Source organism: Aythya ferina (genome assembly GCF_964211825.1).
Source record: "Aythya ferina genome assembly, chromosome: 12".
In the NCBI taxonomy this organism is placed as follows: domain Eukaryota; kingdom Metazoa; phylum Chordata; class Aves; order Anseriformes; family Anatidae; genus Aythya; species Aythya ferina.
The window spans coordinates 10,101,236-10,127,897 of record NC_140308.1 but is presented as its reverse complement, the minus strand read 5'-3'; the positions used below and the strand labels follow the sequence as shown (position 1 = coordinate 10,127,897).

The following is a 26,662-nucleotide window of genomic DNA, read 5'->3' as shown; positions in this document are numbered from 1 at the left end:
TACACAGTATACCTTATGAATCTTCCTGTCAAGTTTGTCTTCCTCCAAAATACCTCACTGGAAAGTGAACATCAGTCATTATTTTTCTAAGCTTGTGGTATTAAGTTTCTATTTCTCAACTACTTTCCAGGCATAGTACGTAAGATGTCCTATTTGCTCACTTACCAAGACAAATAATACTGCTATTTTGCTTTAAAAATACTCCTGCAGCTCCACAATTATTTTTAATTTGGATAGTATTTTTCCTCAGAAGGACAAAATTTTTTCAAATGTTTTTGAAGCCTAGGATCATTTTTATCTGGTCTCCCCATCTGATTTTCTCTTTCATTCTTCCCAAGACATTTCCTGAAGCAAAATCTACCCCATTGTGTTATTTACACATTCTACACTCATATCCTACTGTAACAACTGGTTGCAGATCCATCGGAACACTAGTATCAAATATTTATCTCCTCTCCAAAAAGAAACACAATCCAAAACACCAACAAAAACATTCAAAACCAAAACTTTCTGTAACCATCCTTTACATATCTTCCTGAATGCTTACACCCTACTGAATTCTACTGCAAAATTACCAAATTGGTATCAAGGCTTTCCAAAGATTCATGCAGACTCCTCCCTTCGGTTCAATCTTTTCCTTCATTTTCCATCATTTGTTCCTAATGACGACGATTATTTTAGATTATGCACTCCAGTGCCCCAAATATTCCCTTCATCATTATCTTATTCTTTGTGAATACTTGGACTTTGGTTGCTATTAAGGCTTCAAAGTGTAAATACTTAATTAAAAAAGAACTTTCATTAAGCAAGTTAAACCTGTGCATGCTGTTCCATACTAGACAATAAGGTTAGGTACCACTAGTAGGTAATTTTGGAACTTCTAAAATTATTCTGCTGAGTTTCTTTATAAACTTGTTGTAAAATAACATGTCAAAACGTGCAGGATAAAAGATCACCGTCTAAATGGCACATTAAGAAGCTGTAGTTTATAGATATATATATGATTTTTAGATTTAAGCATTTATAGAAAAAACAGAAACACAGATTTCACCTTGAAATCCCAACCTTTAAGGGTGCAACATTATCAAGGTGACAACAATGCCATGATCTGTGAAACATTATTGCTTTAAGGTGTATTTCAGTCTTCACAGCCAGTTCACCGCCATTACCTACTTCACAGACACAAATATCAATCAATTAGCCACGAACAGACATGAAATGGTTACCTTCTTTATCACTAGCTATCAGAGCAGCTAGGGCAGATTTATATATATATTTTTAACTGTTAAATAACTGTTTCCTTACAATTAATGCATCTTTTCCACAGTCTTCCATCTCCTTAGACAACTGAGATCACAAAAGACCAGAAAGTCCAAAATCCCAGTCAAGGATTTAATACATAGGAATTCAGAACAACATCTCAAACAGTACAGGTGATCTTGCATTTGTGCAGCAACTTAGATTCTAAGGAAATCACGAACAACATAATATTTAAAATAAAAAGTTGTAACCTGACCATGTTTTGCCGAACTATGTGCTACTTAAGTTTTGTAATAGGTTGTCAAGCTACCCAAAAAGAATGGCTGAGAGCCAGCTGAATGTTCCATAAGGGAAAGACACTATCAATCTAAGTTCAATTACAACCTGGCATTTAAAACTTAAATCACAATATTTGCATAAGTACCTTCCAGAAGTTTCACAATATATTCAACTTCTCTTTCTAACCCTTAATGCTGATAGATCAGCATTTTTCTTCCATGGCTATTTTGTGGTTTTATTGTCTTTTAAGACCTTCACATATTTTTTTCTAGTATGCCATGTCTTTATGCCAAGCTGTCTCCTCTCACTTTCTGGTTATGATGCTGATTTACATATTCATTATTTTCAAGAAGATGATTTCTTTAAGCTAAGTAGAAGACTCTTTATGTTTTCGGCATAATGCTTTAATTTGCTCTTTTTATAATCTCTAAGAATCAAACTTGTTATTTATTTCCTAAATCTTGACTTCATAGGAGTTTACATTACTCAGGAGAAAAACAAGAATCCAAAGAACATGACATCATGATTCAGTTTGGATGTGAGAAGAGGAAGTCATCTAACCCAGTCTCAGATCAGCCCGTGTATGGCTTTGTCCAGTCAGGGAAATGTTTTTAAACTAAGGACTACAAGACTAAGTGTTACCACTGAGCACTGACTTGTACCATACAATCTCTTTAGAATGTAAAAAAAAAAAAAAAATCAATGAAAATGTAAATCAACAGATGAATAATTCAAATAAGGGGATAGCTTATTTGCTGTTTGTGCCGTTTGATGTACTATACGTATAATGTAATTAAATTTGCAGTTTTGGACAGGAGATTTATCTATACATACGTCTTGAAACAGTATCACCTCTATTTGTTGTATTGTGTGCATATGAAAATTCAGTCTCTGGAGTTCATGTTACAAATCAATAGCTCTAGAAGAATTGATAGTTAATTGAAGACAGGCATGGTTCAATTAAATAATGCAGCTATATATGGATGAGTAGAACACCAAATATATGTATACTGGGACACTTACTATTTAAAATAAACAAATCAACAAATTTCAAACAAATTTCTAGAAACTGAGGAATTAAAAAGCCTCCAAAATCCATAATCATCTACTCAATTGTGATTAAATATCAAGATAGTAACCTATGATTTTCAAATGGCACAGAAACACTGGCATCTATTAAATTTCAAAGGCAATTCTGAAAATGTTTTCACCAAGTTTTGTTTTGAAAATGCTAGCCATTGTCTCCTGTACTAACAAGAATTCATCATATTCAGAAGTGTAATCTTCCTGAGAATACAGAAGCATTCCAGTCAGCTAGGTTTGGTGTCGTCACAGATAAACAGCGTGACTTAGTAAATTAAAGGTGTGGTGTCGCAACAATAGTATCTTTCTGTTATAAGAACTTAAATCCATTCCTGAAACATATTTCAAGAAAGTAAATAATTGTTTGAAGACTATGAATTGTTAAATAGTTTAAAAAATATAAGAAAAAAGATACCTTGGCAGCCTTTAGCAAGATTTCCCTCTCTTGTTCATCTTTCCTTTGCTTTTCTAAACGCTCCAACTGTTCAAAAAACTTTAGCTGTGATCGGACATCTGTAGCTTGTTCATACCACTCATCATCCTGTAAAGTAAGAATAATATTTTAGGAAAACATGCATTTTCATCAAGACTATGCATCTAAAGAAGACTTTAAGTGTTACACATAAAAATCTTTACATTGTATTAACAACAACAAAAAAAAATTTAAGCTCAGGGGAATGAAGCCAGCCTAAAGTTAATTTTTCAGCTAAAATCCAATTATTTAATTAATATAACTTTATTTTTTTTATGCTTAAATGTGTTAAATGCTTAACACAGACCACTTGAAGCATTTTTGTCTCAAGACACCATCCTAGGGAAAAGGAAGGAGGGATTTCAGACCACTGAAGCTGGTGAAAAATATGGGAAAGAAACAAAAGAGTTGTTTCTTTTAGTAGAAGACGGTAGAATGTATCCATCAATCGCAAGAGAAGCTGGAGATTTAGGTAATAGACACAGTGGCCTTTACCTTTTAAATCCATTTTTCTGTCCCAGAAAGGTTGATTCTTGTCACAGACCCCAAAGAAAAGTTTTTTTCTGAATGCCCTATATAATTAGTCCAAATGTGACCCAGCTTTGGGAAATAGGTGGACAAAGATTCAGTCCAAAACTGTTTGACCAAAAAAGTCTAGTGTTTCTACATAAAGAATATATAAATAAATATATATAAAGAAATCTAAGCACAGCTTAGACACAACACACAATTATGATAATTACCATCTTACTTTTATATCAGTTTAACAACTACTAGAAACTTTTAAAAAAAGTTTCTTTTTAATAAATAAAGGTGTTTGATTTATTTTAATTTCAAACTGGTTTTCATATTCTTAGTAAAATTTTCCCTCTGGTTTAAGACAACTAAATTATTTCAATTTTTTTCAAGAATAAAATCACTAGTAAGGGATCAGATTATCATTTTATATTGAAATGTTCTTTTTAAAGAGACTACAATTGTTTAATTTCAGTGAAGAAGTTATAGCTGAATTCTTTACTTACTGGTTTAAGACAAATTTGCTTTTTCCTCCAATTTGAAAACAGCTTTATTTCTGGCTTATCATTGTATTCTTTAGCTTTCTATGTTTTGGGCCAAAACTTTTAAAGTGTACTCTGATGTCAAAGTATTAGGATTTCTCAGAGCGAAAAACATGTACAGTTACTATAGATTCCTATATATTAAAGCAATTTTGATAAAATCAATGGTTATCTTGGTCAAAAGAGAAGACATCAAGAATCAACAGTCTCGGTCACTATCCACAAGCAGAAACAGCTTAACAGATGTTCCATGCTAGACACTTCTGCACAGAAGGCGGAAAACATGATTTTACACACAAAATCTATTATACAGAAGAAAGACATGTTTGGCAAGCAGTGTCATCATCACTTTCTATTTGTTGAGGTAGATTAAAACTCAAAGAAAACAAACACAAAACACCTACTGTGTGCAAAGAAAAAAATCTTGCTACTTTGCATCATTATATAATATCCAATGGCTTTATTTGCACACTTACTTTGTACGATTCCATGCGGTGCTGAGTTATCACTGTTACTTTTTCTATCACTGTTCTTAATCTGTTTTGTGTTGCATGGGAAATAAAAGTAACCACCTCAGCTGGCACATCAGTAATTCCTAATTTTTTAGCTAAAGCAAAGCAAAACAAAAGAAAAGAAAATTAGCTTATCCCTCACAAAAGGAACTCTAAAGAAAAACTAAGACTTTATTTTCCTGAACAACAACAGATTTTTGACAGTGTATGCAGCTTTGGTGATACATTCATTACCCCTTAAAAACAGGTGTGATTGCACTTCAAAGTTTGAAAGAGAAATCAGAGTTGCTTTTTTACCCCTCAGAAAGTATTTAAGAACTTCACTGCAGTTTATCCTCGTCTATTAAAACAAAGTTTAACAGAGTATGAGGCAATTTGAGTTCTCCGTTCACAAGAAAAAGCAATTCCTTTATTTTCAGAAACACTAGTGCAGATTAATTTCAGTGTCAAGGAGATCAGGCTGCTGGCCCAAAGCATACTGTTGCATACTTCAACCTACATTATTGACATACTACTGATAATAAAAATTCATTAAAAAGAAACTATTCTTTAATTGCATATGAGGAAATAGTCACATTAACCACAGTTCTTTAAAGCACTCGTTGTGCCCCAAACACTGCTAACGGACATGTTTGTAGTTATTTCAACAGTTGAAACCTTGTGCCGAGTTTATATGAAAAACAACATTCTACAATCTAATGCATTGAAATATATAAAAACAAAACAAAACCACCTAAGCTACAGAAGCATGAGTATGGGTTGTACTTAAGAATTCCAAAACTCCTTAAAATAATTACTACATATTAGATATAAATTTGTAGCTACATGAATAGCTGCACCATAACAAGCCATAGCCCTGTGAAGATATAGACACGAGTAGTCCCAGTGGGACTGCATAGAGAACCATGTGTTAATACACATGTATTTTATATTCAAAAAATTCAGCAGATGCATTCTGTACTGATTGTTTGATTTGACTCACCATGAAGGAGTAAATATTCTGCTCACAGAGAATTAGTTCTCGAAATGAACGTACATCTTAAAAATGTTTGTGTCACTCATTTGTGACATGTATACACACAACACTCCGGGAAATTTGTCTGAGGATATTTTGGGAAGTGTTCCCTGACCAGCAAATTAGAAAAGTCATCTTCATTTGTGGGACGGGATCCCCAAACAAACGCAAACGTGGGAGGCCTCAAAAGGCGTGTTTGCTTTGGGACACATTCCTATCTTTCTTCAGCCAAATTCAAGAGTGAGAAACCCTCTCACATCTAAAAAATGAAGACAAGTAAGTCTCGCCTTATGCGCACAGAGACTTTTTAGTCAGCGAGGTGAGCTGAGAGGAGTTGGCATGGCCCTGGGCTCCTGTCAGCGCCGGGCCGGGCCTTGCCCCTCCGCCAGGGGGAGCTGAGGCCTCCGCGGCCCTGGGGCACCCATCAGGAGCCTGCTGGATTCAGGGCGACTGCAGCCGGGCCTGCACCAAGCCTCCTGAGAGATTATGTTTCCTGCAGCTCTCCCTTGCCCCTTTTTTTCTTTTTCTTTTTTTTTTTTTTTTGATCTGCAGTGTATATTTAAATGTATATTTTATTACATCACTACAGTACATCACTCCCCCGCTTCCCATAGCTGAATTCTCTGTGTCATGTATTTCTGATATTAATTTTTTTTAATGATTCTTTGAAGTTGTTATCTCTTAAACTAACTTAAGCCATCACTGACTTCATATTGTACATGATACCTTAAGGATTTTAGCAATATGTATATATGCTTTTTAACAGATTTTTGCTTTATCGCTAAAGAAAATTACATCTTTCTTGGTGCCCAATTTGTCCCCTGTAATAGAGATGGAACTCCACTGAAGCTGCTGAAAGCTGAACATATAATGGAAAGCAGACATACGCATTAAGATCCCAATGCTGGAACCGTTACTCATGCAAATTAAGTCCTTGAAGTCAGTAGGACTATTCATATTGGTAGGAGCTATTTGTGCAAGTCAGGCTTGCGATATCCAGAACTATTTGAGCATGCACCATTTTATTATGCAAACGCATAAGCAAAGCTATCAATCAAAAAAAGAGAAAAAACTAGCCTGAAAGATAAAGTGCAAGGAAAAAGGGAAATTTAATTACATAGTATCTAGAAAAGAAGTTAGCGATGGAAAATTCTGCCAGGTATTCTGGTTAAGAGTATGAATGAATAATTGTTAAAATAATAATTCTTTGAATTTCAGCAGTTTAACTACAGCTACCCAACTTTTCTGAACGCATAAACACACTTGTAATGCTTTGAATTCAATTAATAATGCTTTCATAATAAAGACCTATCACCATCTTGCATTTTTTTCATGATAAGTTTTCATAATTTTAAGCATTTCTGCTCTAAGTCAACTCAGCCATTATGTGGTTTGTTTTGCCTGTAGAACTTCATCTATAATCAAAGGCACATTCCCTGAAATGCCTGCTTCCCAAAGATTCTTGTCCTACACCCTCTTCGTGAGCCTTGGCAATAAACCAGTGAGACTTTCTGCTCCTGAAATCCCTCAACACAATATTCTAAAACCTAGAAAGCTACCTGAAGGCCAGTCGTGAATGGAGTCTCTCAGGATTCTGTGCTGGGACTTATCCTTTTTAATATCTTTTTCAGTGCCACGGAAAGGGAGACAGAGCATCTCCATAAAGTTTGCAGGTGACACCACATTGACTGGTGCCATCAGTGTATTCAAGGGAAGGGCTGCCAGTCAGAAGGACCTGATGAGTGGGCCAACAGGAACTTCATGAAATTCACAGGGGACAAATGCAAAGCACTGCACCAGGGATGGACTAACTCTCTGCAATGATTCAGGTTAGGGACTGCCTGCCAGATAGTAGCAGGGTTGATGGAAGTATGTGAAAAATTGGTGGGCAATTAGCTAACCATGATTCAACAATGCATCCTGGCACCAACAAAGACAGTTTAGTGGGTTGCACCAAGAGCAAAACAATAGCAGCCAGTACATCATAGGAACTGACTATTACTTTTCATTCAGCCCACATCTCAAACACTGAAGTCAGTTTTGGGTCTCCCTGTACAAGAAAGATTTGGAAAACCTGTGTGCAGGGAAAAGTCACCAAGATTGTTACAGGGTTGGACTATATGATTTGTATGAGCAGAACCTGAGGGATCTCAGTTTAAGGGAAAAGTAATGGACAAGATGGAGTCCAACTCTTTACTGAGATGCCTGCAGTAAGGATGAGAAATAAATTCATAAACTGAAACAGCAGAGGTTCTGACTAGACATAGGAAAGAATTGCTCATTAAGTACTGGAACACCTTGTACACAGAAGCTGTAGAATATTCCACCCTGCACATCTTTAAGACTCAGCTGGACAAAGCCCTATACAACCTAGTCTGAATTTCATATTGACCTAGATATAAACAAAACCTTGCACTAGATAACCACTCAAATTCTCTTCCAACCTGTATAATTCTATGATACCTGTTCCCCCCACGAAATAGATCCAATTTCCTCCCATATTCCTGTTACCCCTTATTATCAACAATATCCTTAGTTCCCTCATACATCTAAGATCACCCCCTAGCATGTCTCCCAGCCCAGTTTTGTCCAGCTTGCCAGCTGGGCACAGCCAGCCCACCCTGAGGCAAGTCTGTACAAGACTGCTGACTGGCAGCCAACCAGTCAGCAGAGCAAAAAGAAAAAAAAAAATAAATTGATTTTCCCCTCAATTGGAACACACACAAGGCTATCTAGCTGTTGATTTATCAATGGATTCAAAAACTATCTTCAGGGAAAGAGAAGGAAGGCAAATAGACGGCTCCATCATTTAAGGGTAGCTTCCTTTGGAAAGCAGGCTAAGGAAGAAAGAATACAACACAAATTTCCCCAAAAATGAATTAGTGTCAAGAAACCAGACTACAAAATGATAAATTTAAAAGTCAACTTGTCATCCAAAACATTCATCATGTGTGGAAGTATCACGTCGTCCCTGCTCTAAATTATATTAGTCAAAGTCCTGTTAGCATAGGACATCAGAAGCAGGGTACATTCCAAAGCTGCATACTACATGAAGATTTGGCACACTACTTAAATACCTGGATTGTACTTGGAGCAAAGATGAGAAAATTAGCAATATGCTCCTAAAACAACAATTTCATCTACACTTGGAAAGGTTGGCCTGGAAATACTCTCATAAACAGTCATGCATACCACCTTAGTGATTTTCTGACCAAAGAGAAGTTCTGATAACATTGTTAAGAGACTTCTTTTTTACATTTTTTTTTTCTTTCTTTCTGCTATTTCACTAGATTCTTAAAGCCAACTATAATTAAAGCAGCGAAAGCAGCAATAAGACACCATCTCATAAAACACATAAAATGGCAAGAAGCAGAAAATTATTCCAAGCAAAGGGCTGGAAACTGTTAATGTTTATACATTTCTATATTGAAGGTTTAGCATCTTTTCCTTCAACACATATCTCCTCCTGAGCTTCATTCACTCCCATTTATACCAAGCATACTGGAAATCTGTCTGCCTTTAAAGGACAATAATGCCGATCTCAAATAGGAAATTCCCAAGACAGTTTCCTAGTGTGTGTAATTATTTTTCCCAATTTTAATTCAGAAAGTTTTCTTTTCCCTTCACAAGATTAATATTTGCGCAGCCCATTAAAATATCACAATAAGAAATAACTAAATTGATGATGACAAGGGAAAAGAAATATAATTTACAGTTTTAAGAAATGTGTATACACTATTCTTTATATATAGATATTTAATTATATCATAAAACACAAATAACCTCATAAATAGTTTATCTTTCTAACCACATCACTGGACAGTGGCTTTGACTACAGATATTTTTTAGGTCCCAGCATCCTAGATCCTGGTCTTATATGCACTATCTGGTCATCGCAAAAGCAGTCATAATACATATACTTACATTCATATAGACGCACAAAATCCAAAGAGAAAATTAAGATTTTTTTAAAAAAGAATTAACTATTAAGGTTAAACTAAGAATTAACTAAAATAATTTCTATCAACAGACTGCTTTCATCATTTTTAAATAAAGAAATAAGAATAAATTAAAGTAACATAATTGTTCCCTGCTTTTGTGTCTGTTCTCCTTAACATGATTTAAGGTTAATAATGTGGCCATCTTAACTTGGAGCTTTGTAACCCAAACTCTACATTCTCAAGCAGTACAGTGCTACACACTTAAAACATCAGGAAATGCATAGTTTGAAAATAGTTGCATGCTTTTAAATAATACATTTGTTAAACATTTTTAACAACAAGCATAATCCTCAAATCTTTAAAATGACTTTAGCGATGTAATTCTGAACTTTTCCTAGAGCTATGATAAAAAACATCATCAAGGATGATAACAAAAACGGAACTGAAGCAAAGCTATGCTCCAAGCTATAATTTTAACCAATCTCTTCACTTGGATTTGGCATAACTAAGGTCATGTTCTTCATTCAAGCATTCTTGACAGAACTCTGCTATATCAGAAATGTACAAGATCATCAAGAATTGATGACTGATAGCATGAGCACTTCTATTCTTTGTGTCAGGACTCAGTCTAAACTCCTCCTCTGAGGTATCAATTACTATTAAAGCAGTCAGCTGAGCTACATTGAAAAATACAAGGAATTACAAATTAATACCCCCAAATTGAACAAATTTCTCATCTGACAAGCATTTATAGAACAGCACAATAAAGTCTGCCTATATATTATTTCATTATTACACGTTTGGGATAATTAGTACTAAATCATGCTTCAGTCAGCATTTAATAAAGCTCTACAGTATATGAGACAGCATATGAAGCAAGTGTAAGTATTGGAATATTTTTGTTACAAATAAACTATATTCTACTTAAAAGTTTGAGATATTGCAGTAGTTTCTATAAAGTTAGAACTTGTATATAAGTTCCAAAAACCTTAAGGGAATAAGCATTCAGCAATATTATTCTGGTATTGGCATATGTGTCACTAGTACAAGGTTGTTTTTTACAAACATAAAAGCACCTAAATCCTGTCATCGAAAACTTGCAGGTCCCAAGAAGTGAGAATTCTGAAGAGTGATATCTGCTTACCTATCTGGGAGGTACTGGCTTTGCTGTGTTTTAAAAGTTTAATTATATTTTATTGATCAAACAAACTGAAATAGATCATAAGGAGAGTACTGCCCTATTTGAGAAGCAGGAAAAAAATACTATCTTTGCAGATAGACTTTCAAAGAATCAAAAAGTTACTTTAATAATTTATACTTAAAGAGTCCTGACAGGATTGAGATCAAAGATAAAAAAATTATTTGTAAAACATTAGGTCTGACTGATTATTGATGTGATAAATTATTGAATGCCTGTAAAAAAACCTCTTTATGTTTACACTTAAAACAGAAAAACCTTGAAGAACTGGTTTTAAACAGTTAAATAGCATGTATTTAGGTCTTGAATTTGTCTTGTCCTTCAACACAAACACTGGGAGAGAGCATAATTAGTCTCTATTTGCCCTTAACCACAGGTCAGCCAGAACTGCAGAAAGCACTCACTGCTATCATTTAAATCCAGGAGCAACTTCTTAAAGTTTAAATTCTTTGTGTTAAATGTTGGCCCAAGCTGAAATTGCAACCAGATTTCTTAGGTCCGGGCCTCATCTGCTGTGACAGCTGGCCTGCACTGTGCAAGATGGAAACAAACCACAGAAGTACTTCCCCTTGCATCACAGATACTCTTTATTTGTTTAAACTTCTATTTAACCTCCTTCAACAGCATCGGCTCTCAAAGAATGCGAAATCCATCTGGTCATACCTACGTACCCCAACCCCTGAGCATACATGTAAGTACTTGACTATACCTTGGATTGCACCTGGGATTATAGGCTCAAGAACCCTTCCTCGTTCATCCCAACAAAACCACCACAGTTTTACAGGCTTCTGTCCCTCTGTGATCTCTCCCATCAGGAAAAAACAGGTACTGGAAAAACTACCCCCTAAATATCTGCAGCAAACTTCCAAAGCATTAAAATGATAAACTTCTTTAATAAATTCCATTCCTCCATTTTAATAGCATAAGGGGAAGGGGTGATTTTATAGTTCTGCTGTAGGAGTCAACAGTGAAACATTTTAAAACACCTCCATCACTGTAAAATTACACATCATTAAGTACAATGAGATCAGTTAAGAAGTCACCGTTCAAGGCTTACACTATACAGAAACTTCTGAAGGCTAACAGCTGAAAAAAAGTGGGGAAGAAAGGGTGAGCAGTTCCCCATCTAAAACAACACAAGCAATATTTGTATGCCCTAAGACACACCATGTGTGGTCTTTACAAAAAGCAAGTCATGAAATCGACAGAAAGCAATAGGTGCTTTGTTTAATACTATGACATCAATCTTTCTACACTGAGCAACAACATTTAACTACCAGGCTGACTAAACACAAAGGAGACACAACCATAATGCACGAAGAGCCCTCAGCATCCTGAGGAGCCATAAAATGGCAATTACTGAACTTACTTGTACCAACCTAGTCAGGTAGGGCTTGAGAACAGGGGACATACATGTAGAATCACTTAGGCTGGAAAAGACCTCTAAGACTGAGTCCATTAACCTAGCACTGCCCAAGTCTACCCACTAAACCACGTCCCTAGGCACCACACCAATGTCCCACATAGCAGTGTCTTCAGCCATCTATCCTGAATTTCAAATGCTATCAAAGGGAAAACTCGATCTTAAACATTAAACCAGACAGTTGGGGTTGGAACACAACAAAGGAAGAAACTGAGGAGGCTGCTTGGGTACAAAACACCCTGGGGCAGGCTGGAGGGGCTGCCAGAGCCACAGACATCCTTGAAGTATTAAAAACTGAAGGATTGAAGGATAAGCTTGTTAAATGGAGTGATGTTGCAAACAACAAATCACTAGCTCTGATGACTGGGATTAGAGATTCCTAAAGGTATAAAATGATCTAGTGATCCCAGGCAAAAGAAACAGTGTCATGAATTTAGCTGTGATTTTTTGTTTTCAGTCCTTTAGATTAAAAGTCCCACTGTAAATCTTACTAACTAAATGAATAAATAATTTAATAAATGTTTATTTGCTGCACTGTTAAGCCTGTCTGGTGCTGGGAGACAGGATGAGGAAAAGAGAAACCTCCTTCACAAAAACAGCAAATCCAAAGCAGTTTGAGCAGGCGCCTCTGATGAACCTATAGCCTGGAGTATGTTTAGGGAAGCCACAGGCTAGGGAGTGTTTCCTGCCAAACTAGAGAGAATCAGTGCCAAGTGCTTTGAGTTTTGGTAAACGATTCCCTCTAGCAGGTACAAACCAGCATCCCTTCTGTGAAGGGCAGGTGGCCAAGATATATACCACAGCTCCAAAGCAACACTGAACTATCTCAACTGGCATGTGAAAAATTTTGTAAACCAGTACCCAATATTGTTCAACGCTATACTTCTGGTTCACCTTCATGTAAGTTGACTTTGGTAAAAAGAACTACACTTTATCACAATTGTTATTTACAAAACAATGGATAACTCCACATTAATTACTTCAGTAAGCTTGTTTACAATAGAATTTTTATCCTATGAGAGGAGGAATGTTATCTCATGAGCTCACTTCTGGATAAAAGCGTACAGTCTTCAGAACTCAAGACCTGCTGAGGTTTAATACTTCAGGACTACTCACCTTGAGATGATTCCCCAGGAAGCAATTTGTGAAATTTAGAAATTGGTGAAATACCAGTTACTTTTAAAAATACATGAATAAATCCAAGTTATAGATGAAAATCCTCAAAATACACAGCCATTTTTAGTGCTAGACACAGCAGAATAAAGCACAACCAGCTATACAATTCTAATGTAACTTAATGGATAAAAAAAATCTAAATAAATATTACAAAAATTTTAACTCCTTTCTCCTCCTGCTTCCTCCAAAGTAAATGCCAACCAAATTATTTTAGCCAAGTAAGATTCATCTAAGGCTCAGTTTCCACAGAAGAATGCGTAGTACGAAGTTGCTCATAAAGCTTTTTTTAGGTACTACAATGGATTTAACTTATTCAGTAAAATTATACTAAAATGAATATTTTGAATTTATGTAATTGTATAAAAAGTTAACAATAGCTATACTGGGTAATATAGTCCAGCATCCATTCTCCAACAGCAGCAGTGGGACATGCTGCTAGAAGTATATAGAAGTGTCCAATTATAACTGTAAAAATATACAGTCCAGAACCATTCTAAGCTAGAGATCCTATCTTACTATGTCCTCAAGACAGATTTTTTTCTGATTAATTTTGCAAGTCATCTTTTGAACCTGCAACATCCTAAGACAAAGAGTTGACAACTTAAGTAATCATCTGGCAAAAACATGCACTGCTTTGCTTGTTTTGAACTTCATCTCTTACTTTCATCTGATATCCCTAATTTTTGTAAATGAGACCAAACTGAAAAATGGCTCCTTTCTAGGGGGTCACAATTATTTTAACACAAAGGAGTCAGAGAAATAGCTATACTGATGCAAAATCCACGTGTAATCAAGGCCAAAATTTTGATCCTATTTTCTGTGTGAATTCAAAGCTCTTAAGCAAGTCACTGGGATTTGGAGCAGGGCAAAAAATTCATGAAGTGGAAAAAGAATTCCTCAAGAAGCTGTTTAGCCCTGCTATATGATTAGTGTTGTTTGAGGAACGTAATTTAAAAAAAAAAAAAGCCTTCACTTCTTTCAGAGTTCTCAGTAAGACTGTAAGTCTGGGAACCCACACATAATTCATACTTTTTGGCAAAAAGAAAGAACTAATTCGAGAAGAGGTCTGACCTAAAATATATATAACCAGACAATCCAGTTTCCAAAATTCTGTCTCTGAGCTAGATAATTAAACAGCTGAAAGGCAGCTATTAATCATCCCTAAAGAGTCTTTTTATTATCCTTCGTGGTTTGTCTTTAACAGAATCAAGCTAGTCACCAAACAATATTATGCACAGGTAAGCAGAGGCTTGGAAAATGGAAGCAGTTGCCACAAATCAGGGAAGCATGAACATATAAGCAGCACATCTAGAAGTAGAAGAGATTACTTGGTATTCAGACAGGCAAGAAGCCTGACAGCTTGATCATACAGGACAGAAAGAGAATGTAAACTCTGAAGGAACATAAGCAACCGCTATTCATTTTTTTTCCTTACTTGTTCTATAACCAAACTGTATCATACCTGTTTTTTTCAGAACAAATCAAAATCTCAATGTCCTAAGCAAACACATTGTCCTTGATTTTAATGTTTAATTCCTTCTCTTTTAATAATTCCTCTTTAATACTACCTTTGTGCAATTTCATATGGACATCATTTTCATCCCAAAAGAAGAGAAGATGCTGAAGTTACCAAAGCTTTGACCTATGCTGAAGGTCAAAGATTTCTTGGTATCTATATCCAGATCCTACCCTATGATCCCATTAACCTGTACTGCTGTGACTTAACAGTGCTAGGCAAGTGAAAAAGAAGAGGGGATGGCAACTGAAATAAGTGCAGGTCTTAACAAGTCAAGTCCAACTACGCAGATTACAGTTACGTATTTTTTTCAGTCTTAGTTTTCTCAAAATGTAAACACAACACAAAATAGTAAGTATGTTCAAAGACATTCAGGAACATTCAAGAATAAACACGAAGTGACTGTAGAGAACTGGAAAATACGCTCACTATTTTTATAAATAATAGTGCATGCCTCAATGCACTTTTGTTTGGTTACTTACAACAGAATCAGATCAAAAGAGATTATTATGGGGACCAGATGAGAAAGAACTAATATGGCACTGACACCAATAAGAGTCCCTGAAAAAACAATAGAGAAGTTGCTAGCTGGGGACTTATTGCCTACCTGGTTTTACACAGGCTAGAAGAGTGTGTTTCTTACCCATGTCTAAGCCCAAGATCAAAAGATACTAAATCATTTTACAGAACCTTAGGCTTAAGAAAGAGAAGCATGTCATTATAGGTCTATGTTAGGTGAGACTGAGATAGGGAAAATCCATTGCAAGAATGTCAGAAAGGACAAACACAGACGCTAACATACTGTAATATGGTCCTCACAGTAACAGAAAAAACTCTAAATCACGTCCATGTAAGGATTAAAATAGATACCGTGAAGAATTTTCCTATATGCTCCTGTTCTTTTAAAGCAACTTATGTAAACAATGCAGACATTTTGGCTTTTTTTTTTTTCCTGAACAAACTGTATCTTGGGCACTATAAAAGTCTTGTAGATGACATATCTGAAGAGGTATTAGCGATGTCCACTGATATTAGGCAGACTAGTTCAACACGAGGCCTCACCTGAAGGAGGCAGGATGGGCATGTCACCTGGAAAGGATATGCACAAAGAATACAGGCAATTATAAAGGATACCAGAAAGGTAGACCAAAGACCATAACCTGAACTTGAAAATGTCAGCACCTTTGCCTGTCTATGTCCAGGATTAGAGGAAAAATTGACAACATCGGGACATTGTGACACGTTTATTAATACCAAATCTGTGTATTACCACATCATACACCACTACAGAGTGAATCCATATCAGACATGGTAACTCAATGTTGTCAAAATAATTGTGCTTTACAATAGTTTATATCAGATTCCCATGTTTATGTTACTGCAAAAACAGATGGTACCTCATCCAGCACAACATCCGGAGATGCAGTTACCTCCTTGCAGCAAATACCTCTTTGTTACCAGTAAAATATCTTTGTGCCATTTCAAAACTTTGGAACGTTTGGTTGTGACTTGCTGTAGACATTACGAAACTAGTTGAACCACAGTCAGTCTTGATCTTATAACCACTGATAAACATGTCAAATTGGTGAGATATACTTTAATCTGGACTTTGTATGCAGTAGACTCACCAGCCTGGAGACTAACAAGTGCAATGTATTAAAACAGAAAGTTACATTTTTACCTACAGATCATTAACATTTTGAAGTGATAATTCAAAGGAGAAGAAAGACTAAAGTGAAGTTTATGAGGTAGCTCAATAATTTAAGAAACAAAAACATTGCAACCTTAGTATGAGCAGCAGGATTGCCAAATAAACGAAGTGAATAATATTTCAATACATTTTAGAAACTATTACCTTTTACTTTTTCCCCCTTAAATGATCCTTGAAGAGACAGCTCACTGATCAATGACTTCCTCCTCCACAAAGATGTTCCAACATGTGTTGAGTTTTGGGGACATTAGTACCACCTCTAGAGCATGGAGTTTGCCTACAGGGATAATGTAAGTCAGCTTTATTGCAATATTGAATGGTTCTCTAAGGTTTTCTTTTTATTGTTCTTATTCTACATCCTATATTTATTTCTAGAAGTCCGTTTCTAGATAGAAGATAGACTTTATGAATGAATCTGGTAGAGAATGAATCTCCATGAAACAGCGATCCTAATTTAACCCTCCTTTGCAGAGACCAAGAAATTTAGTTAATTCAGTTCCCAGATACAAACTTATTCTGAGGCTGAGCAACTTATTTTGGGAGGCCCTGATGGCCAGAACTGTCTTCCAGAAAGAGCAAGACCTTTCAAGAAGGTTTTTCCACTACATCCATTAAGAAAAAAAAAAAAGATACGACGGTGAAAATAAAATTTAAATTCTCCAGTATTTGCAGAAGCAAGTAGTATAATAATGCTCTTCAGTTAGAGTAAGACCTTTAAAAATTATGATTGAAGAAATAGCTTCATTTTCTTCGTAATTAATCATAGTTTGAACATATACTCATTTATTTTGACAAAGTACTGTTTGATGAAATAACATCATTTCTGGCACTTAGAGGTGATAATGCTAAAAACGTAATTCAAATTCTGTAGCATTCCAGAACCAATAAGAGTAATAAAAAGAAAACCTTAGAAATACATAAAAAAAATATTGAACAGAAGCTGCCTTACCTTTCACAGAAAGGCAGACTCCAAGCTCTCAGGTGGTACTCAAGTTACCGTTCCAACACATGTTGGGACATCTTGTAAAACAGGAAGTCTAATCATGGACCTATTAAAGAAAGAACAACAATACAGTTTAACAATCTTCTGAAATACTTACTGATTATGTTTATTTGGCAACTCTGCTGCTGATACTAAGATGGGAACATATTCCCACCTTTTTTGAAAAGGAAATAATAAATGTAAACAATGTTTAATTGCCTTATTTTATAACATTAGTAATCAATGAATTGCAATACAAAACACATTTGCTATTAAATACAATAAACTGTTTTTTCAATGTCAACATATTAAACTAAATGATCATAAATGGGAGGATTGATAAGAAGATGAGAACAGCGCACACCTAATCTAAAATTTGTAGCAAATTCCTTGCATTATACTAGTGGAAAATAAAAACAACCAACAAACAACCTCTACACTCACTAAAAAAGTTACTATTTCAGATGTCAGAATTTAGATACATCTTCACACTTGTGCCTCTGCAGGTGACATACTTAAGTTCATAGGAGCTATAGATGGCTAATATAAATGGCATACCAAATAACTTGTGATTTGTAGTTATAAAATATGTTTTTTTTTTTTCCCTGAGAAGCAGCATCTAGAATCACAGAAAACACCAGCCTAGGTACAGTTCAATTGGACTAAGTATATTGTTAGGATAACGTATAACTTGAAAATGCTGTGCTAACGGACAACAAGTGCTTTATAGGCTAATTTGCACATTAGAACTATCTCCAAACATGACAGTTATGTCCACAGATATTTAAGGAGGCCATCATGACAGAAAGATGCTGTTGGAAAAAATTGATATTAAAAGGAATATTTCAGTTTGAAGACAAATCAACTCAAGGATAACAAGTTAAAAGTCAATAATGAAAACAACTAAGATCAACAAAAAGTTCAGTGAAAACAAAAATATGTTTGCAGGCAATCTGATGGCTCAGAAATTCAGAACCCACAACTGTACTCTAAGCAGCTATAAACCCCTCTAAAGTAAACCAACCACAGAAATAAGTATACTTTTATGTTAGAACTGCTCTGTATGTGAAAGAGCAATCATCAATAGTACAGTGTGATCTCATTCAAACATGAATACAACTGTTGACAAACAAACAGATGAAACAGAGATGACAGAACACCTCTATTATTAAACTAGTAGCAAATGCTTTTAACAGAGGCTCTGAAATCCACTGGCCTGGTTCCATGAAGGATATTCCAATCACTTTTTAGGCGGTTTAGCAATATAAAATGCCCTCCAGAGTATTCAAATTATTTAAAATATATACATATGCAGACAATTCCACTGCCACTGTGATGCCACATAGTAGATTCACTGTACTACAGAATACAGAAACACAGATAAGCTATTTCATTATGTTTTAACATGCATTTCTACAGCAGATATGCAATTCAAATGTGACTGAACGAAGAAAGAATCAAGCAGATCAATGGTCAACATTTCATTAGACGATTAAAAATATACTGTATGCAAAGTAACAAAAATGTAAATCTATAAATTGTGTTCAGCTTAACCCTACAACTGTTAAAACTGTGTTTCAAATTTTGTAATAAATCCTCTGCATGACTATGTGTAGTCTTGCCTAAAAATCTATCTGGACAAAGCAAGGAGAATCCAGTACTAATTTTTTGGTAAGTAATGTCAGAGGTGTATGCTATTTTGTCAACATAATAGACTTTTTTTCAAAGGAAATTTATATCAATGCCAGATAACAGACATAAAAGCAGTATTTCTCAAAAACATCCTATAGAAAAATCGATTTTCTAGCACAGATGTAAAAATAATTATGAATCACTATGAAATAAAAATACCTTAATTTATGCTCCAATGCATTTTTATGGCACACACTTAGGTAAAAATAATTTGAAAATAAAAGATGGACAGTTAAAATGGATTCAATATGGCCAAACCAGTCCCACATTTCTTAGAATGTCACATTTGTAATTATTCTATTTAGCCAGAACTCCATAACAATACAAATTGAGGTTAAAAAACTGGGTGAAGAACACTGAAAGTGAAGTGAAAAAGAGAAAGAAACAATCTTACTCAAGGAATACAATATGCCAAACTCGTGTTATGTTATTATTGCTTTAAGACAGTTATTTATGATTAAGGTACTCCACCTATTGTGACATTTTCGGGATAGGCATGGAAAAGCAAGACATCATCATTTCATTGGAGAGGAAGTCAGAATTGATACAAAGCTGTGGGTATTAATATTCTACTGCAGACTCTCAGCTTGTGAGGATACATGCTCTGGTGACCACAAAATCAACAGCAAAGTTTCTTGAACAGCTATCAGAGTCTTAAGAGACCACCAATTCTCAGCAAGAAAGCCTCTCAGTAAAGGACGTAACATTGTCCTGAGTGGAAGTTTAAAAAGTAACCTCCACAAGAAAAGCAGATTTCATCCCACTGTACCAGCTGAATGACATCAACAACAGACAAAATTGAAGATAATCGTCAGGGCTTCTATACGCAAAAAAAAAAAAAAATGTATTATGCTATGAAAAACTCATCTTCCCATTAAAAACAATAATACATGAAAAAAAAAAGTACCAGTCAAACATGCAGTGCTATAAAATCTCCAGAATAGTTTCACCAGAGTTGGATAAAGAATAAGGTTAATGACTGTTATTTAGACATTAGGCTAATAATTTAATATATTTCTTGTTCATCTCACTGTGTACAACTCTTCTTTATACACAATTCTAGTTATTATTTGTTAATCATATTTTATAATATTTTTCCCCTTTCTTTTTCATATCTGTTCCCTTCCAAGGTCTTAATTATAAGGCAATATGAATAGGATTGCCTTTTTATCACATCCTTATGGGCTGATAATGTTTAATGTTAACTAATATTAAATATAAAATATGGTTGAGCCTAATTCTCATCTGCTGAGCCTCAAAAACAGTGCCCCAATTGAAGTAATTCCTGAGTCAAGGTGTTTCTATCTTCACAACAATGTTACAAACCATACTGAATCTGCACTCAGTGCATATAGCAACAATTTGCTATGCCATACGGTTTTATCGATGAAGGTGTTGCCCCCTTTGGTAAACAGTGGAAACTCAGAATGTGTTCTAGCTTCTAGAACCTAAAGAAACCAATACATGATTTTTACCCACCCCAAAAAATAAAAAACTTATGAATGAATAGAAGTGAAACAAGTACAAAGTTTTTTTCTTGTTTCTTTCCCATGAAAAACATATTAAAAAGCTCAGATTTTTCAGCACTTTTCAGCTTATCTTGCCCTTTAAAGAAATATTACCCTTTTACTTATGGACTGAAAGGCCTAAAAGTTTTAAAAATTTATATGTACATCAGCGCATGCATGAAGAACATCAATCTCAACCTCTTGACTTCCCAATAAGAGAAACAACAGTCATAGAGCTCTTTGCATATGTTTCACTGTGCTGTCATACAGAAAGATTAAGGTTTAAAGTTTATGATCCTGTATAGAACAGCAAAAGAAATACATTATCTACTAAGAAATATCCACTCTTGGTTTTGCATCAAAGAAGAATTTGAAACAGTCGCAACACTGTCTTCCTACATGAACAAATGGCAATGATTACCAGCCAAAGATGACTAGATACAAAATTGGATAAGGAAGCATGTGGGAAGCGGATGAATATCTTTGCATGAATTACCTTTCAGTTACTTCTTCCATTTAAAAGGATCAATAATAATATTACTCATTTAGATTTAAAATAAACTTTGGATGATAACACTGCCAAGTTGAGCAGCAGAGATAAGAACGTACAATATATTAAGAAACCTTTCACTATAACTTTGAGGCATTTGGCTGGTGGTTACTGCCAAAGACTGAATAGCATCTGCTCTCACTTTAGCAGTTTATATTCTGACTCTAGTGAATGGAAGCACAGTCTCTGAAACAGCCTTTGGGGAACACTACTGAGTTGCTCGACAGAGCTCTTACTCAGAAAAGAGAGGAGGAGATTAATATTACAGAAAACTTGAAAGATCTAGCTTTTGAGAAAGGAGAGAAGAGCAGTTTCCTAATACTGTACATACCACAAATCTCTCTTTTACTAAAACATTAAAAACATGCCCTAAAACTAAAGTGATCATTAAATATGAATAGATTTAAAGGTAGAAAATAGGGTCTGTTTAAATTATATTCAGGTAAAATGAAGAAGTAATGTATTTTATCTCGTTTGTCAACATGCATAACAAAACCAGAAGAATGAGGACTCACATATCATACTTTCTTTTCCTAATGTGCTTGAGAAGGTCACAGCCTCCTTTGCTTAGTCCTGGTGTGTCTAGGCACAGCAACACATGGTAAGACTGAGTTTTGTCGTGATCTTACAATGTCGTTATTTTAAGTGCCCAGTAGCACAACTAGCAAATTTGTGTGTGGTCCCATGCAATCAACAAATCTGGCCACACACAGTGAAAACCAAGCTTCTAAAACTTCAAAAATCAGCTGAAGGAATTCTCTCCTCAAGAGCCATAGATCCCAGATAGCAGCCACTAGTGAACCCCACAGCCACTTTCAAAACTATAAAAGGCTTCATATAAAGCCAAAATAAAGCTCTAAAAGTGGCTGCAGGAGATCACTAGGAGTGGCCGCTCTTTTGGATTCACTGCTTTTGAGAAGTAAATCCCTGCAGCTGCTTTTAAAAGCTTTGAAAGTTTCATTTCAATTATCAAAGCCAATAAAGCTTCAAAAAGAGCCATAGGGATTTGTTCCTCAGAGGAGCAAACCCCAAAAGGCAGTGATGAATAGTGTGATGGGTTCTGTGGCTCTTAAAGTATGTACAGATTCCTGTAAGTCCTACACTTGTAATTACAGCTCCATGTTGTGCAGCAATTGTTACACCCAGACAGCTCATTAAGGCTTATATGGCAAATTCATTACTTATTTCCCATTCTTTTTAACAGTTTTACATCTCCGTTTCCTTTTTGTTTTCTTACACCTGTATGACCCATCATGTGAGCATCCCTCACAACACATATTCAATCAAATTTAATCAAAACCCTTCTGCCTTCCCATCTCAGATGGCAATAAGCCATCTCACAAAACATTGCACATGCTTGCCTAGACTGTGTCACATAATGCCATCATCATATCATTTCAGCATGATAACTAAAGCATGTAAAATGATTCATTTCTTAGAATGGCTTCAACTTAAAAGGCGTCTAATTAAAATACAAAACAAAGCTTGACAGTAAGTCAATGAAGAACCTTGCCTGCAACTGCAATATAAAAAGGCTTTCATTAATTCCATGAACATAAACACAAATAACATTTCAGCAGTATCCTTAAAACCCTAAAATCTTAAAAGCATAACTATGCTGATTTGTAACAATATCTTTAAAATCATAAGGACAACTAATTCCCTAAAAACTTTTATAAATTTAACTACTGACATAAGAAGAGTTTATAAAAGAAAAAAATAAATATATACTCCCAAACACTTAGAGCTCTGCATCCTAAGACTTGGATGATTCTTAAAATATTACCAAAAATTGTGATGAAAAGATACATTTAGGTGCCAGAACATATATAGGATATTAACCATGTATGTCACATAAAATATATTCTAGGCATACTTACTAATCTTAAAACATTACTGATTTTGACTACATGTTTTTTCTACTGAAGTTTTTAACTTCTGTTTTCAAATGGCAGAGTGAATAAAAACACCTTTTAGTCAGGATAAATAAATACACCTTTTTGAAAAAAATGCTCTAAGATATCACTATGAACTTAAATAGATGTAGGTGTTAGCAACTGAATTATTGGTTTGTATGGGGGAAAAAATCTTGACAGATAACTTCAGCAGTATGTTAAATCTTATTCACAGGTGTCCTCTGTGACCTGAACTACTTACTCTACCCCTCTGTTTCAATCTTCTCATGTGTAAAACATGAAGATGGATTGTGAGAAATAATTAATGTTTGCAAAGAGTTTTGAGATCCTTGGATATAAAAACCATGGGGAAAGCATGAAGTATAAAAGTAGCAGTATACTTTTTTTTTTTTAATTCAAGTTTGGGGTAGCCAAGTTACTTTTATCATAAAAACCTTGAAAGTTTAAGGATATAAATTTATGTAATAAAATGCATAAAAAACAATTTTTAACTATCTAAAGTACTAAGCATATTCTGTTACTTAGAACCACATAACACAAAAGGAAACACTATCAAAAGGAGAGGATGTTTCTCACCCATTTCAAGTATTCGTTTGTGTAGAGGTATAGCAGCAAGAAAGGGTTCATCTTTACAGGACTGTATCTGGGTTCCAACCAAGTCAGAGTTGGTAGCCATAATTCGGGCACTTTCTTCATTTAGATTAACACCGGCCATAGATGCAACATCATTGATGTCATCATCATCTCTATAATGAAAATAGAAATAAAAAATAATTCTGCATGTGATACATACATTTTATGTTATCTGCTTCGCCAAAACACAACACACCTGGTGTCTGGGCCAATTTGAGGCACAACCATCAGGGTCTCAATTCACATAGAAAATATTCTCAATTCCGAAATAACTATTTCTCTGAATATATTACGAAGCCCTCAGAAGCAGGAAAATTTGTCTCTAATAGAAGGAGTGACAGAGGTGTCTTTCCTTCATCTGCAAGTCAGTGATAGCAATGATACCAAAATGGTCAGGAAACTAAGAGCAATAATCATCAACAATGACCGATCAAAAAACATTCAACTATTCTCTTTATGCTGAAACCTGTGAGTGAAATGATAAAACACATTAAAAACAAAACAAAAAACAAACAAAAAAAAAAAAACACTAAAAACAAAAATATGAATTTGGAATCTTGCACTGTTTCACAAGTGCCTACCAAAATGAGCACCAAAGCGTTTTCAGCACTGTTTGGTGAAGATTTTTTTTGACCCTGATGAGTATATAGGTAAGTTTGGTTTCCAAGCATGGTCTGACTATACACTACTATTTTCTCCAGTAACGTACAAAAATCAGTTGAACATGCCATCTACTTTTAGAAAAAATGAGCTGCATTTGAGAAGTTGATGGCAGCATTTCCCAAGCCACAGTTTGCCCTGCAATACCCTTCCTAACTGTTTGAGGAAGCATTGACTGAAAAATTTGAGTTTCAGAAGACAGATCATATCTCTATCTCCCAGCATCTGTTATCTCCTACCCCTATAAGGTATGACTTATAACTGTGGAAACAAACCATCTGTTTTTAGCACTACCTGTTTAGGAGATACGTATGACACTAACGCTGTATTTCAGTGTTTTCTAGGAGCAACTACATAACCTTTGAGACTATATATATGGAAAAGATCCAAGTACATCCTACTTAAGACTACTACTACTGTATTAAACAAACTAGTAAAAGCTTAATTTAAAAGATTTATTAAAAAAAAATACGACATATATGCCCTTCTACGCACCCTAGAATACTCACTTTCAACTTCCAAAAAGCTTAATGCCTACCATAAAATACAAAGCTACAAGTAAGGTGTGAGAAAGAAAGAATGGAGAGAAATCTAGAAATCTACAATCCAGATCCTCCCTGCATTGCACATAAATCTGGCTAGCAATAAGTAATATATTAACTCTCCCCTATTTCCAGATCATGTTTCCAGGAGCTGGTTATTGAGGTGCTTTCATCTCCTTTCAGCACTCATCCATACAAAATCAAGATAGCATTCCTGACTTCTCCCTAAACTTGCCGTCTGACAAGTCTTTTGGGACAATCTACATAAGCCCTCAAAATTCTTTATGCGATTTGAAAACCCAAGACAAGTTTCACCTCAAAGAGCAGTGCAGAAGAAAAACATTTAGAATTTGAAATCAGTGATTACAACAGTAAGGTTTGCTAAATAAACTCACATAAGCAGATAACTATCAACGTTCCCCTGACATGAATAAGGATGAAAGTAGTCTTTATTCAGTATACAACACTGAGTAATCATTAGCAAAACGGTCAGCTGTTAAGAGGATCAAGTATTGCTCCCAAATCAAGCTATTCTGTAGAGTTTTTACACCTCAAAAATTGCTTGAAACTTCTGATATGCCATGTAATAGCAAGAAATACCTCATTTTTAACTTAACTTTTTTTTTTTTTCTTAATTTTGATTATCCTGAGAGTCCCGAGTTTTACCTTTTCTTTTTGGTAGGCACTATAATAGGGGCATGAACTCAAAGCAGTTAGTATCAGCAATTTGGTAAGAAATCAAAATAAAGTTTAATATAAAGATATGATAACTTTGGAAATAAACCAGTATCCTTCTGCATGATTATTCTGAAATTATTCTTTGAACAAAGTGAAAATTTCAAAGTTTTTCAGTCTATTTAGGGTATCAACGTGTTTCAAGATAAGCCTTATAAACATCTATCCAGAGCAGTTTTATCAATTCTATGTTTGTATTTAATTGATTTCTGCAACCACATTTCATAGCCTAAAAATAGAAGTACTTCTCATTGCTATCTCAATTACGAATTCTTTTTATTTTTATGGATTATCAAACTTATTTCTTCCCCTAGTAAACTCCTGTAAAGATACTATTATGCAGAGCTAAAGGAGTAGAGTTGTTATTCCATGTTCATAAAAATAACTATGGCATTTTGCCACATGAACTTTAAAATAATCGTAATCGTCTTTCTGAAGTCACCGTGAGCTACTCTACTTCTTAGAATATTTCATTCTTATGAAACTCTGCTAAAATGAATTATCAGTACAGAGTATAATGAAAAGAATACAAATTTTAATGGAAGTTTATACTTCTTATCTGCACATTTAGTTAATAGATGGAGGAAATAAAATCAATCTTTCACATTCCTTCTGCTCAGTATTTTAGCTATTCTATTTTTTCATTTGATTTTGAGCACAGATCTGCAACCCTGTTGCACATAAAAATACTGTCTGAAATAAAACTTTTTTTTCTTTTGATACAAAATAGAATTTTGCTAAAGTTATCAAAAGCAGTGCAACAGCATGTATTGATAAGACCATCACTGTAACTCCTGGAA

The 26,662-nt window shown here is 34.9% G+C and overlaps 1 protein-coding gene across 4 annotated transcripts in view; it reads right to left on the bottom strand.

Moving 5' to 3' along the window:
- LOC311443543 (transcription initiation factor TFIID subunit 4-like) overlaps positions 1–26,662 on the bottom strand; it is a 143,499-nt gene that overhangs the window by 77,920 nt on the left and 38,917 nt on the right. For 2 of the 4 annotated variants that reach the window (XM_084533808.1, XM_084533807.1), the window contains exons 10-12: positions 23,869–24,038; positions 4,629–4,759; positions 3,038–3,163 (exon numbers count right to left, since the gene is read on the bottom strand). In XM_084533808.1, the coding sequence (XP_084389934.1) occupies positions 3,038–3,163; positions 4,629–4,759; positions 23,869–24,038 (427 nt within the window). Of the gene's footprint in view, positions 1–3,037; positions 3,164–4,628; positions 4,760–16,789; positions 16,922–17,593; positions 17,694–19,492; positions 20,139–23,868; positions 24,039–26,662 lie in introns of those variants that run through there. The other 2 variants (XR_014697323.1, XM_084533809.1) reach the window with 2 other exon arrangements.